At 35.5% G+C, this 14,828-nt stretch overlaps 1 protein-coding gene across 7 annotated transcripts in view; it reads right to left on the bottom strand.

Annotated features, from left to right (window-relative positions):
- Positions 1-14,423, bottom strand: part of LOC108142501 (calcium uniporter protein, mitochondrial) — a 46,688-nt gene extending 32,265 nt beyond the window's left edge. Inside the window, exons 1-5 of one of the 7 annotated variants that reach the window (XM_017266403.2) lie at positions 14,333-14,423; positions 13,388-13,655; positions 859-973; positions 296-718; positions 88-242 (exon numbers count right to left, since the gene is read on the bottom strand). In XM_017266403.2, coding sequence (XP_017121892.1) covers positions 103-242; positions 296-718; positions 859-973; positions 13,388-13,498 — 789 coding nt within the window. In that variant the 5' untranslated portion in view covers positions 13,499-13,655; positions 14,333-14,423 and the 3' untranslated portion in view covers positions 88-102. Of the gene's footprint in view, positions 1-87; positions 243-295; positions 719-858; positions 974-13,387; positions 13,656-14,061; positions 14,288-14,332 lie in introns of those variants that run through there. The other 6 variants (XM_017266400.2, XM_017266398.2, XM_041707899.1 and 3 more) reach the window with 6 other exon arrangements.
- Between the last annotated feature and the right edge of the window lie 405 nt (positions 14,424-14,828).

Below are 14,828 nucleotides of genomic sequence, written 5' to 3'. Positions count from 1 at the left end.
TCGTAGCTAATTCAATTTCATTTTAAACAATTAGAGTAGATATATGAAATGTTGTACCGATTAAGGCATTATACTTTGTTGGCAAATCCTAAATAAATTTATCTATCTGATAATGCAACGAATATTCGAATAATTGAATGTCTTACCGTTGCCAGTTTTCTTTTTGGTTTTCTTCCTATTTAGTGACAATTTCCTCTTTCTTTTTCGGTTCATTATTATTTTCTTGAATGGATTCTGTTTACCTTAATATAGTTATATGTTTATAACTTATAATAAAACTTAACGTCAAACTTACATAATTCTCGTTTGGAGTAGGCTATCTCCTTATCATGATCACTTAATGATAACTTTGTTTGCATTTTTTGTCGGTGCGTTATTTTTGCTACATTTTCTAAATCAGAATCTTGCTCCTTGCGCTTTTCACTTCTGGCTTGATATAACTTCCTTAACCGTTTAAGTTCTTTAATTCTTGATATTAAATTGGAAGAGTCTTCTGAATTTCGAACCCGATTCTTTTTGCTTACATCTTTTTTGGCCAGTTTTTTTGCTCTCTCTTGCTCTCTATAAGGATTAGCAACTTCGACAGGTGGTAGCGACTCTCTAGATTTAAAGTCTTTTTTTTGACACCTATCCATATATTGATTGGAGCTTGATTCCATTTCTTTTACTCTTCGATTAGCTTCAGCTTTCTCATTCACACGCTCACTGCAACTTTGGCCTGCGATTAGAATGATTGATATGCATACACTTACACCCTCCCACAATGTTGTCAAATCCAATCAGTTATTCGCATTAAAGAAAATATTTACAAAATATATATGCAAGTACCTTCCCGATTTCCCAGATTCCCCCACTCACCTCCCGTCGTCGGTGTTTTATGCTTGTCCGACTTTTTGCCGCCGCTCGTCTCGTCGTCCTCCGCCGTGGATGCAAAGCTTCTGTGCTGCTGGAGCTCATGACCTGGCCGTAAATGCTGTAGGAAAAAGAGGAGAAAATATTTGCAAATTAACATTAATGACTCCATTTCGCATTATTGATGTGGCCTAAATAGCCCATAGATCTTGCAAAGAGTACTCAGCGGCAAGATAATGCATATGAGTAAAGGTAAATTATAAGCCTGCGCCATCTTAAAGTATAACGATAACATCACTGTGCGTGTGGGAGTGGATTGTAAGGTTATGTACCTTAGGGTGAACCTTGGTCTTAAATTTGACAATTTTACAGAATAAGAAAAATTCAGTGTTGATTTAAAAAGAAAATGTATCAAAAAACATTTCGTTTTAATGATTTAGTCCAGCCCTTTACAATTGTTTGGTATTCGAAGTTAAAGCCAATTAAAAATGGAAAAAACCAAAACAATAAATGAAAGTTAATAAACTAAAAAGGAAGAAATAAAAAAAAAGGAATCGTGAAGCAGGCGACAACAAAATAAAACGTTTCACTAAAAATAAGCATTAAGGATAATTCAATTTAAGATCAACCTAGCTTACATAGTACATTCTTCTACACACTTAGTAACACCCCCATTTTTTTCTCATTTTAGACTGGCATTCTTTGCATGTTTCAGCCCAACCTAATTAAGTTAAAATGCTCCCTAGTGAAATCACGTGCTCCCCATAGCGAACGTCGAGGACAACAACGAACTGGCACTCAAAACAAAATAAAAAAAGGGAGAGAAAATGGAGGAATGGGAAATGGGATGCGTAAATACAGTTATTGTTAGGATGCCACGATTATGTGGGAGTTCGTGTGGCTTTAACCCATAACCCGGTCTACGTCTGCCACTTTTCTTTTACAACTTTTTTAGATGTGTCTCCTTCTGCCGGCAACGTTGCGTATGAGTAATCACGCACGCACACACACAAATACTCGAGGGAGGACACAAATGGGCAAAGGAAATCGAAACCGTAACCGTTTACCTTGTCATTTTACCAACAAAACAAGTCAGGACGTTTGGGAGGATTTAAAAGTTGAAAAATTAGTGAAGTGAAACTTTTTTAGCAACATAAAACCATATACGGATATAAAATTAAAAATAACGAATTTTAGTTGTGTACAAATAATTAAAAGTAATGAAACATATGGACTGAAAGCTTAAAATTGGTTTAAGATTGGGAAAAGTTAGACAAATCTTAGGCCGTTTTCTTTATTTCTTGTAAGCTGCCAATTTTTAAACGTTTCATCAGCTTAAAGCTCTTTAAATTCTCCCACACGCATTCAAAATGAAAAATTTCTTATGTGTTATAAGAATTCGGCTGTTTATTTAATGCCAAACAAGCAACTGCAGAGGTAAACTAAGTTTTAAAAAACATCTTTAAAGTAATATTTAAAAATTAACAATAAAGCCCACAATACAGCACACGTTTTAAATAAATTCCGACATTTAAATTTCCTTTACTCAAACTCACAAACAGAGACATATCTAACCACCCTCGCAGTTTAAGCTTGTGCTTGAAAATATAAAATAACATTGCATAATTTTTGGTGCAGCTGCCAAAGTGTGTGTTGGCTTGGGAGCATAAAGATATACATATGCATACGTTTAGAACCGAGTTGCGAATGGCGACCGTGCTCATATGGTATGCACGTGCTGTACGCCGATTTAAACTTTTACTGATTGGATTTCACGCTCTACTCCAATCAGACGCTTCAATAATTCATTCCCTTTCGATCGCGTTTGAAAAATATAACAGAATCAGATGTTTCCCAAGAGTAATTGAAATTTAAATGGCAAATTAATTCCCCAGACACGCCCACGCAGTTCGTAGATCAAATTTTGTTTGGTGTTTTGCCGCAGAAACTTTAGTGATTTGTTTTGCCGCGCATTATTGATGGACTTGGGGGCCCAACGACAATGTGATGGAACATTTCTGACAGTTGGTCAGAGTTTCAGTTTCTTCTACAGACCGCGCACAAATCGAGTCCGGATTGTGGGAAGCTGACGGAGCTGGAGGGCAAAAGCAAAAGTTATGACCCCCGACGAGCTGTCAGCCGGCATCAAATGTTAAAAAGTTGCCCCACAGGCAATCGCAGCGAAGCAAATGAAACATTAGGTGGCACATAAATTTAACAAGCTCCGACAGTCACAGAAATCCATGTTCCGCCCGAGTGTATGCCACTTTCTCGTGGCAAAAGTTTTTACGATTGTCCAAATAAATTGAAATCGCAGCTCAGCTTAGTTCAAGTTTTCCCTGAGATGAAATTTGAAAATGTAATTTTATAAATTACACCTGCTGTTTTCCCGGAATAAGCTATCTTGAAAGTTGTGACCGCAACTTGAGTCGAGTCATTCGAAGTTAATGTGTGCTGTGGGGCAGCTTTAAAAAGTGAAGACCCATCCGTATGCAAAGATCAACATCCTTGGCCTCTGTCTGCGACATGTTGCAGCAGTTGTCTCTTAATGAGCCCGACAATCAGTCCACGTGCGGCGTTCAGCCCAAGCTCACGGAAAAACAGACAGCACACAGGACTCGCCACGACAAACATAAAGCCAGACCAAAAAGGCTCTCAGAATAGAGGACTATAAGTGGAGAACCGGGGCCATAACAATAAACAAAGAAGAGCCGAGTGGATGTCTCCGTGTTCCTCAAATCTTTTTCGTCTGGAATTCACCAAAGCCTGAAAAAGTCTCCCCTTATTAAAGATAAAAAAAAAATACAATGGTTCATGTAATTTGCATAGGATTTCCATTTACCCCAACTTGCTCTGACCATCTCCTTAAAGTTTCAAAGTACTTTTCATATTTTAAGGCAGGCTCAACCGCTTTGTAGAAAAACTTTAAATTGAAATTAAAATTCTTGATCAATACAATTTTCCTAAGATAGCTTACAGTTTTTGTATAATATAATAAAATAAATATATAATTCTAGATTATTATTTCATTAAATATTTTTTATCTGTTATATAATAAATATTCCGTAAAGACCTTCCAATACAAATAACACTTAAATTAAATTAAATGCCTCTTTATTTCTCCCAACAATTTGACCCCCTCTCTAGAATGTTTTAAATTACTTTTTATACTAGAAGCTATGCTAAGCCCATTTAAAATGTAAATAAACTTTTGAAATTTTAATTAATTAATTTTTAAGCACTCCTACTTGTAAGGAATTCAGCATGGAAAGTTCCCGATTCAGGAAGTCATGCAAGCTGAAAAGTTGTAACACAGGAGAAACTCTAGACAGCCACTCGCCTTTCAGCCCTTTGTTCTTGGCCAACAAAGTCGCGTGTCAAGTGCTGCATTCTTAGGCATCTAGCCAATAACATGCCGCAAAGCATATTGTTCTTTAGGCGTTTGATTGTCTCTGAATGAGCTCGTTAAGTCGAGACAAATGGAATAATGAATCCCCATCAAACCAAATGCAACTGAAGTTTAACACAAAGATATTTTATAGCTCGTAAATGGAGAAATATCGCGCAAAGCTATTTGTTATTAAGAAATTGAGGCTACTGGCAATGATTCATAAAAATAATACGATTGGACAAATTGGCTACGGAATGAGATTAATGAAACGACACCGAAGGATCGCAACGAAGGCGTAGACAGGATAAAGCTTGATGAAAAAATCCCCACTAAGTCTTGGAAACATCTCAAGCCAAGTCGATAAATTTCTATAGATATGTTTAAAAAAGGCAGAGAGAGAGAGAGCTAATAAATTAGACACATGTTCACAGCGGCAATGAAATTTTTGTAGGTTTTCATTTTTCATTGGCAGAGTGAATAGATTTGCGAGAAAAGATTTTTTGCTAGTAAATATTAGCTGAGAAAAAACAGAGCAAAATAGATAAACAAGTTGAAAGGCACAAACACATACATAAAAGCAGATACAGACTATCAAAAATCATCAGATACAGAGAGAAAAACCATTAAAGAGACAAGCTAGACAGACTAAAATTAGTGTGTGCGCCACGTACATATTGATAAATATACGCACATCCTATAAATACAAAGATACACACCGCTGAATTTGAAATAGACATTTTTTCGTTTCTCAGAAAGAGTGCAAAACGCTGCCAGAAATTTGTCGCAACTCTCATAATTCATAGTCAAAGAAAATTAGGTAAAATACAGACATATGCCTGAAATTCTAACTGACTTGAATGTGACAGTAAAAACATACAGAAAAATAAATGTGTCTAAAGGGAGCCAAGTCTGGCCTTTCTCCCAAACATTTCTTGAATGCTTGCTTAGAACATTTCATCTAAAGTTTACTCTTCCTCTCCCTTAAGAGTTGGCCTAAAATGAGTTTTATATGCCCATTTGTAAGCGTTTTACTTCAGTTTAAATGCATGCTGTGATGTGGGAATTGTCTAGGTTTCTAGTTACATTCATTTAAATTGCGTATACGTAATACAACGACGGGTTCTTTTGGTTTGTTTGTTTATTCAGCCAATTTTGTTAATGGAAATTCGCTTGAAGAAAATAAATGAATTTCATTTTATTCATTGATTACATTACAAGTGAATTAGCTAAGTGTTTTAAGTAAAAGAAGAAATACATGTCACTCACACGCAGTAAATTAATATTGCAAAGGGTTATATGAAATTCAAGTTAATTAAGCTTTAATTATAATTGGAAAAGGTAATGAGGGGGAGTGGAAAAATCCCACAGGAATTACACGGTCACACATTTGCACCCTCGTGTCTGGGTTACCTTTACTTACCCCCAAGCTGGCCAAGCGAATTTCAATTACAGATATTCCATATTCACAGAGTCTGTTGCATGGTCCCAGGTGATGGACTACCATCAGTAAATAATGCACATGAAAAAGCGATGTACATGGCCCAAAGTGGAAGGGAGTGTGTGTGGAAAGAGTTGCAACAAATTGAGCCACAAAAAGCTCGGTCCATTCAATACAGGGCTCAACCAAACAGGAAACCATAAACTTGTGGCTTAAGCACACAATATTTTCTTACCCATCTAGCAACCAGGATCTGAGCAGGCCAGAGCAAACATAAAAACCAACTCAGTAATTGCATTACTCACTCAAAATAATGGCTCATTAACCCGCGGGCCAATGTACACGAAATGGGAGCTGCTCGACTTTAGTTAGTGACTACAATATCCACCTTACACTCGTCAGTCTTCACTGGAGACGGAGTAATTCAATAAAACTGCACGTGGGCAACATGTTTGTTTGCCAAAAAAAAAATATTTTCGTTCTGCACCTCTCGTGTGGCCCAAGACGAAAATCAAGCTGCCAACGCATGGAAAAGCCGCTTTAAAAAATATTTTGTTATAAAGGACCCTTTATACTACAGCCATCCAAAAGGGTGTGTGTGTTTTCTTTGAAATTATCTTGGCGAGGTGCATGGGGTATATTCAGGGCATGACCTTGTCAGACCAGCGAGTTCTGGTAATTTTAATTTTAATACAATTAACACTCACAAAAGGCGATAAAATTAGTCTCGAAAAAAGCGAAAAAAGGCAGGCTGCGGGCCACGCCCCAATGCTTATCAGAAAAGTCCCAAGGCCACATCCCATTCTAATTAGTGGGCGACAAAAAAGCGCCAACCGAAACCCAACCGCGTGTTGAGTGCTCCATTTAGTAAAAACCACATGAAACCAACATTATGCAGTCCCTTTTTTATGTCTAAAATAAACTAGAATGGCGACAACAAAAAGCAGGACTAAGCTGCGTGTATTCAATGTCCTTTTTTAATGGGCAGGCTATGAACTTGTTGTGTTATAAAAACAAAAACATATTGCTACAAGACTTAAATATTTTATTTAATTTTTGTACAAAATGTATCATATTATAAATATTTAAAAACATTGAAAGTAATAAATAAGACCTTTTAATGGAAAGATGCAATGTAACATAAATATTTGTATTATTAAAACAAAAACCACCTTTAAAGAAAAAAATATTTTATTTTAAAATGTATGTATTTATAAACAGTTGTGTTATTATACTATAGTCTTTTGAAAAAATATATATAATTATATAAACATTTTAAAGCATTGTTATTTTTTTACCCACATAAACAGTAAAGATACTTTAATAAAATTCGGTAAGTTTTTAGAGGACATATAGTTTGTGTCAAGTCTCAGATTTGCAAAATTTCAGAAGCTTTGCAACTGACTCTTATTTGTTATATAAATCCCTACTTGCCAGCCGTGTGACAAACTAAAGTGGTTATTTTGGAAACCCTTACCGAGAGTAGGCCACCAAAAGCAAATTTATGTAGCTCATTTTTGAGGCAAACTCGCTTTGCCGGTGGAGCGCAACGAAAATTTGCATATAATAGGAGAATTTGCGCCTTCAAGACAACAAAAACAGCCAAACCGAGAGCAGCTGACACTCAACTCCAGTCGGGTAACTTGGGAACCTGGGACCAAAACTCACCCGTAGAGCCAGCGATGCGGCCTGAATTAATAACGAACCTTTTATGCGGTTCACTCTGGCCGGGTGCCCAGGCTCGCCCTTTTTTGGCCTTTAAATTGTCTAGAATTTATTCAAAGATTGGGGCAAAGATAGAGTTCTGTAAGTGGCCAACGCCACAAATATTTGCTAAATAAATTAGCAGCCACTTGGCTCTGTTTGTCCAACGCGTTTGGTAGTCAATACATTGAATTAAAATCAGTGCACAAACAAAGTACACGAGTGGCTTTCCACAGAATTATGGTGGCAATGTAGAAATATTTTATGGCGCAGGTCAATCGCATTCGGGGAATCTCCCCCTGAATGCTTTAAATTGAATTGGGCCGATTTTATAAATTGAACACATCATTTATTTAAGCCGAGTGGTGGTCGCGTGGCCTCGCCTCGTCTAGTGAATTATGTATTAAAAATTGTGCATTTTTATACACATACGCACTCACAAACACTGTGAGTACTGATAAGTACTATCAAAAGTAGAAATGCCACAATTTGATAACGAACAGTGGGTAAATGTTCAGTGGATTCTCCCCTGGTGCTTACAGTTTAACCTGCGCTGTAAATAGTTGTGGAGATTGGATTACAAGTGCTCGCCGAATGGCAAAAAGGATTGGAGGGCGAACGAGATACGGAGAGGGCTTTTGGCCACTTGTATCTATTAGATACGCATACAAAACCAGCTAAGCGCAGAGTCATTAGATAAACATCAAAGCGAACATTGAAACCGGCAAGTAGCGGATGGGGTTTATATGTGGGGTCTACATGTGGGTATGTTCGGCATTTGGCGCCCTTGTCGACAGCAGAAGTCAAGTGCAGGAGCAATGGCCATAGCACGCAAAAGCTAAGTTGGCAGAAGTTATATTACCATGGCTACCAGGCGGGGAGATGGTAAAGATAAACACAAATACATATACACTTTGAATAAAGATTAAAATGTATTCGACAAATTAATAAACTGTAGAGATATGCATTAATTAACATTGAACATAAAACAAATTTAAATTTCAATTACATACTTGGTGAAAATGTGCAATTTTGAAAATGACAAAACCACTTAAATTAAATAGTTGAGCTTGGTGCAACTGAAGTAAGTGAAATCAACCACAATAATTACTCAACCTTGGTAAAAACCATTATAAGTGACTTATAAATAGTATAATTATTACTAATTTAACTTTTCTTTAATAATTTTAATTGAAAACTATGAATTAAGTTTATAAAAACGAATAGCATACAAAAGATATTAAGAAATTATAATAGTCCTTTAAAAATGTTAACCATTAAAATATTATTCTTTATCCATGTGTAAGAGAGAGTTCAATTTTCTTGTTCTAACATAGTAAAACGAACAGAAATGCTTTTAAATTATTTTCTGAAAGTGTAAGCGGTCTGTCGGTTGAACAATATTACGACCAAGTTATGCCGTCAATTTCGGAGGCATAACTTGAAGTTCTGCTGATGAAGCGACAGTGACAGCCCTAATGAGGTCTTGCTATTTTGCGAAATCCGCAGAGCACCCGGCTCCGCCATTTTACGATAGCTTTAATTACGCGTATAATCCTCGCCCGTCCTCTTCTTCGAGAGTCCTCGCAATCTTTACCACTTGCATATATGTATGCAAATATTTTTGCAACGTCTGGTTGGGAAATTTGCTTTTCGGTTTCCCATGATAGCTAAAGCTTAGATTTTTCAGCTCTGATAAATGTGCGAAAACGTGCACAAGTTTCCAACGAAAAGCCCTGGGGAAAGGGATAATATAGAGGGTGAGTGGGTGTAATTCACAGCCGCTTATATTATATGCAGATTTTATGCGGATTGACGGTTTGTATACGGGTTAAGTTGAATGTTATTTGGAGACTTAAGGGTAAGAGCCCCAACTATTTGCTGATCAAACAATACTTTTGATAGTATTTAAGAAGGAGATTAGCGTTTGTCAAGAAATAAGTGCTGATAAGTTGAGTGCTTTACTGGGCTCTAACAGTCTGTCCAAAACTTAGTGGAACTTTGACTTTGCTGTAAATTAGCAGGAATATGTTTCGAATAAGGTTGAGAAAGTCCTAAAGAGATTACGAACAACATATGAGTATTTATGAGAAGCACAGAGTAAAAAAAATAACTATAGTTTCTTAAATTCGTAAGTTAAAAATATCTTCAAACATTTTAAATTGTCTTAAACTCAGTTTTACAAAAGCATTCCTAAATGCACTAAAGGTCGTTTACTTTAAATTTAAATGGTTGAACTTCAACATGATTTCAGGTTTGTGAATTTTGGTTTTTTTTCCAAAGCAGGTGAATTTGTTAATGTAATGGGTTTTTTTTAAGTGCAAAACCTGCAAAAGCCGACTCTAGCTAAAAAAGTGTAAAGGAAAAGTTGGAAAAAACTTATACAGCTTAAAAGTGAATTTTAAGTGTCACTTACTAAGCCTGATTTAATGAGAAGATTTGGTAAATGGTCCCATATACCATACGCCAAACGAATATAAGCCCTGGCTTTAAGCTGCTGACCTTTGGCCGCATTATGTGCAACCTGCATAGGTTAGCTTTGGATATGATAAATTCCATTTGCATAAATACGGCGTTGTTTTCGTTTGCCGGACCATCGGGCTTTAGGCATGCATGTCTGTGTTCATTTGCACACTGCCAGGCAGAGATGCACAAATAAAGCCGGTCCCAAAGCCTGAATCATGGCGCTCGTGTATTTAATCAAATATCAATTGATCGACCATCGCCCCCTTTACGTCCGTACAGAAACAATTGTTTACCGGGTGAGAAATTTTCTGTTTACATACAATTGCGGTTAAAAAATTAAGGTTTGAATATCTGTAAGGTGAGTAGCTTAAAACGAATGTAGTAGTGTATAGACCATTACGGGGAATGGGTAAATATATCAGAAACAGAAATATTTATTTTACAGTATTTCTTTAAGACATTTATTAATACTACTACTAGGTAAAACTTAAAATAATTTTGTTTTTTTTCTACAATTTTCTTGAAGTAAAATATTTTATTCACTCAAATCTTTTAAACTTAAAATAGGAACTCTATTCCTTGTATTTATGTTGGCAGTTGAAACAGGGAATATTTAATTAAAATTTGCATGTTGCATCCAAAGTTTAAATTATTATAATTCGAGCAAAACTATTCTTGTTATTTAAAACTTTGAAACCAAACAATTTGTGAGGAAACTTTTGAAAGGAAAAAATAATTGCAAAATAAATTGTTTTGAATTATATTCTCCGAATTTTTCAGGAACAATAGTAGAGCTTACTATTATTCCAACTGTCACTGTTCTGCACAAACATATATTTGTGTGTGTGCCACGCCCCAGGAAACAGGAATATAGCAAAACAAATGGAAACACAATGCAAAAAAGCCAAAATTCGAGGGCAAGCCAAAAATCCCATTGAAAAGGAAATGTCGGAGAGAGACAGCTGGAGGGGGAGAAAAAAGAAAGGGCAGATGTAACAACACACGTCCTGTGTCTGTTTGTGTGCGTGTGAGTAAGTGTGTATTGTGCGGCAGACCAAATGGCGCCAATAAAAGTTTTTGTACCCTACGAAAACAAAAAAAAAAGAAAATGGAGAGAGGTCCCCCAAAAATGGAACAAATCCCCTGGACTTTATTTATTTTTTTCGTACGCCCATTGATTTAAAGTACTGTGAAAAAATTGGAGCGTGATATGGTGACTCCATGACATGTTAAGATCCCAGGATCCCGAATCCGGGTCAAGAACTTTCCTAAACTTTTGACAATCAAAGTTGTCGCCCTTATCTGTTCACTTGCCTTCTCTGTTTGCTTTAATCAGCTTACACGGAGCGCAAAAAAAAAACTAATGCAAATTGAGACTGACACTCGTACGTACAAAAAGTCGAGCAAACAACCTGCAAAAAGTAAATATTGCCAGTACAAAATAGACTCCCTTTTTCCCCACCAACACTTGTTTTGTTTGACCCTCTCTCTTCGCAAAGAATAAAAGCTTTAAGGCCGCCCGCTCTCGCCGACACTGAAGCCGAGCAAATAACGGCGTATTTAATCATTTCGTATGCAAATTTGTCATAAAAGAAATAGTAGAAAGCACGCCGACTGAATGAGTATTTTAAGTACAGTGAAAAGTATGCAATACGAACTTTGATTATAATTATAGAAATTAAATTTTTAAAAATGTCCTTTTTTAAAATTTGGTTTTTAGTTTTTAAAAAAATCATTTAATACTAAATAATATAACCCCTTTACTATTTAGTTTTATTTCTATACCGAAATATCTAAAACTGTTATCTAAGGCCTTGTTTTTAAACAACATATATTTTATTTTGATACTTTCGTGGTACTCATCTACTACTCATCTTATTAAAAAATGTTCATACCAAATATTTTAAAATTCATGTAACAATAGTCAAGTTACATTTTATTTTTGATGTAACTATACCTTTATAAATATTTACAAAAAAAAGTGATTATAAATAAAAATAAATATCAAAAATATTTCGTGTCTTAATATATTACTATTTTAGATTATAAAAAAATCAAATTTCCACAAATTTTTGTTTATTTCAGATTTTTTCTAAGTTTATAAAATTGTTTTTGTTTGCAATATAACAATTTGAAACTATCGTTAAACTTTTGAACAATCATATTTATAATATTAAGTGCCTATCAAATACGTATAGGAAGTTTACTGTGCTTTTAAATGTGCTTTCATCTCAGCTGCTTTCGCTGACTCACTTAGCTTAGTTTGAAATGTGAACTGATAAGCAGCAATGTTTAAATTGTTTGACAATAAAAATCAGTCGCAGCCTCATTAAAGTGACTCATTTCACTCAAATTAATTAAATCAATGACCTACAGTTTTATAGGTATTGGGATGCCATAGCGAGTGCTAATTCTTCCAAACTTCTCTCTCTAATAAAATTACTACAATCACTCATCTATCAACGCCCATCCCCTCTTCCTCTTCCGTCCCTCCCATCTTTCATGTCATGTGATAATAAACAATTCTGACAGCTGTTTTTGTTGTTATTGCTTTGGCCTTTTTCGCGCAGGTGCAACAACAACAAAAAATAGAGCTTGTAACTTATTCGCCGGGAGAGAGAAAAAGAAAGAGCGTGGGAGAGTAAACGAGGGAGAGAGTAAAACTCCAAATGAAGTTTGCACCGCCAAAATGAGGAGAGAGAAAGAGCTTGGATGAGAGTCATATGTATGTCATCTAGATATGTTAGCCTTTGTTGTTTTTTTCAGACTGGTTCTTTGCATAAATTTTAATAATTTTGAAACACAAAATGTGCCAATACATAAGAAAATGGACAAGGCACGCATGTTGGGTGATTCTATAAAAGTATCCATGTGAATTTTCTAAATTGCTTATGTGTTCAGACGGTTGTAGTCAGCAAAATAGCATTTTTATAATTTAAAGAATTCTGCTATGAAGTTTTTTAGCAGGCCAAGAAAAATCAAATTTTATTTTATATTTAGAAAAGGTAATTTTAGCCCTATAATTAATATGAACAAAAAATTTATTTTTAACGTTTTTTTATTACGTTAAAAATCATTTAAAACTTTCAAATAAATATATTGCTCTTAAAAAAAAACACTCTTTTTCTTTTGTAATCTTTGGATATAATTTATTCGAGAAAGACCGTAAGTTTTAAGGATTCACGTTTCATGAATTCAAAAAATATTGTATCTCAGTTAAATATATTCATATTTAAATACTATATAGCTTTAATTTATAACATAATTTTAGATAAGATGGTGTTATTATAACAAAAAAAAACACGGATTTTAAACTATTCTGTAGTTTACGCGTATGATTCACTTTCGTAGAACTATTACTGTATCCGCTGCTGTTAGCCCGCGTTACTCAGACGTAAAACAAGTGCGTGTATTTTTATAGATCCGATACGGCGGCGACAGCTGCTCCCCTGGAGCGCGACTTCCCCAGATAGTATCCGAAAGTATCCTAAACTATATATATATATAGCTACTTTGTGTACATGTTTAGTACTCACCAGGGCAAAGGTCGTGACGGGGGCCAAGCGAAGGGCGAGACTTCGATGGGTGGTCGAGGGACGCAGGAAGAGGCGGAAGGCGCTGACCATGGCAGCCCTATTTCTGGACATGATTCTCCTGGTTAACTGGAACTGGTTCTACAGCTGGACACTACAGCACACCGAATACTCTTCTTTATTCTTTTCGAAGGTTGTGAATCACAGAAAACACCGGTTATAAGGGGTAAATAATGAGTAATGTTGAAACTTATTGGATCTCGACTTGTGGCTTTTGTTGTAAAAAAAAATATAAATAATATATAAGCCCAGGAGGCTTTTCACGACCTTTCACTCAAAATCAACTTTAGAAATGATATGACGAACGGAGATTTTTTTATTCGCAGCGGAAACTTTAGCGATGCCTTTTTCATTCTGGAGGATTCCAAAAGGCACCGCTAAAACCTTCCCAAATTGATAAGCCCGAATAAAAAGCGCTCACAACAAATAATCAAAATAGACCAATTTTTTTTCACTAAACATTTTGATATTATTTATGATGATTTTTGATTGCTTAAACAAAAGTGTGTTGTCAAACGAAAAATGCAACAAGCCCCACGTAACAATAAAAACAACAAAGAACGGGCGCCAAAAAGGAGAATGGGAGAAATTTGGAGAGGTGGGGGAGAGGGAATTACCGGTTTTACCAGCGACTTTTCTTTAACTTTTCATACGCGGCACATGGGGCACAAAACCCGACGATTAGCACTAGGTATAGAATTATATATGGAAAGATATATATTCTGGCAATTTTTAATTGGCCGGGCGGCGTTTTTACTATGCCTTTGGCTGGCGCTCTCTCTCTTTTTCTCTTCGCACTCTCTTCGCCCCCAACAATTTTTGTATTTTAAGCCGGCTATACGAACACGCGATTTTATTATTATTTTTTTGTTGCTACTCTCCGAGTACCTGTTAGCACGTGCTATTTTTATCGCGCTATAGCTATCTAGTTAAATATTAAATATATATAAATAGCGGTTAAATTCGACGCGCCAATTATATATACCGTTATTTTTCTTTAATAAATTTATATATTTTTTATAAATATATTTCAAATATCGAGAATTTGAACTTTAATATTTAAAGTTAGCAATAAAATTAAAAAACATTGACACCCAACCGACACGAACGAACGACAAAAATGAACTAACGCCGTTATAATATACCACCTGGATCATAAATAGAACTAAATAATACTTCTTGACACACAACAACAACAAAACAATACTAGCAAAATATACCATCAAAAGGTTTATGTCTGTGCTAACCGCATAGCCGCTACTTGGGAGTCCCTGGAATATTTTTTAACGATACGGCAAGCTCGGATATATTTAAACTGGTTGCGGGAAATTTAAAAATCTAATTAAAATGTATATGTTGTTATTTTGTTTTTTTTATTTGTTTA

Source organism: Drosophila elegans, unplaced genomic scaffold (assembly GCF_018152505.1).
Source record: "Drosophila elegans isolate 14027-0461.03 unplaced genomic scaffold, ASM1815250v1 contig_208, whole genome shotgun sequence".
In the NCBI taxonomy this organism is placed as follows: domain Eukaryota; kingdom Metazoa; phylum Arthropoda; class Insecta; order Diptera; family Drosophilidae; genus Drosophila; species Drosophila elegans.
Note: the sequence above shows the minus strand (reverse complement) of the source record. Positions and strands in the feature narration are given on the sequence as shown.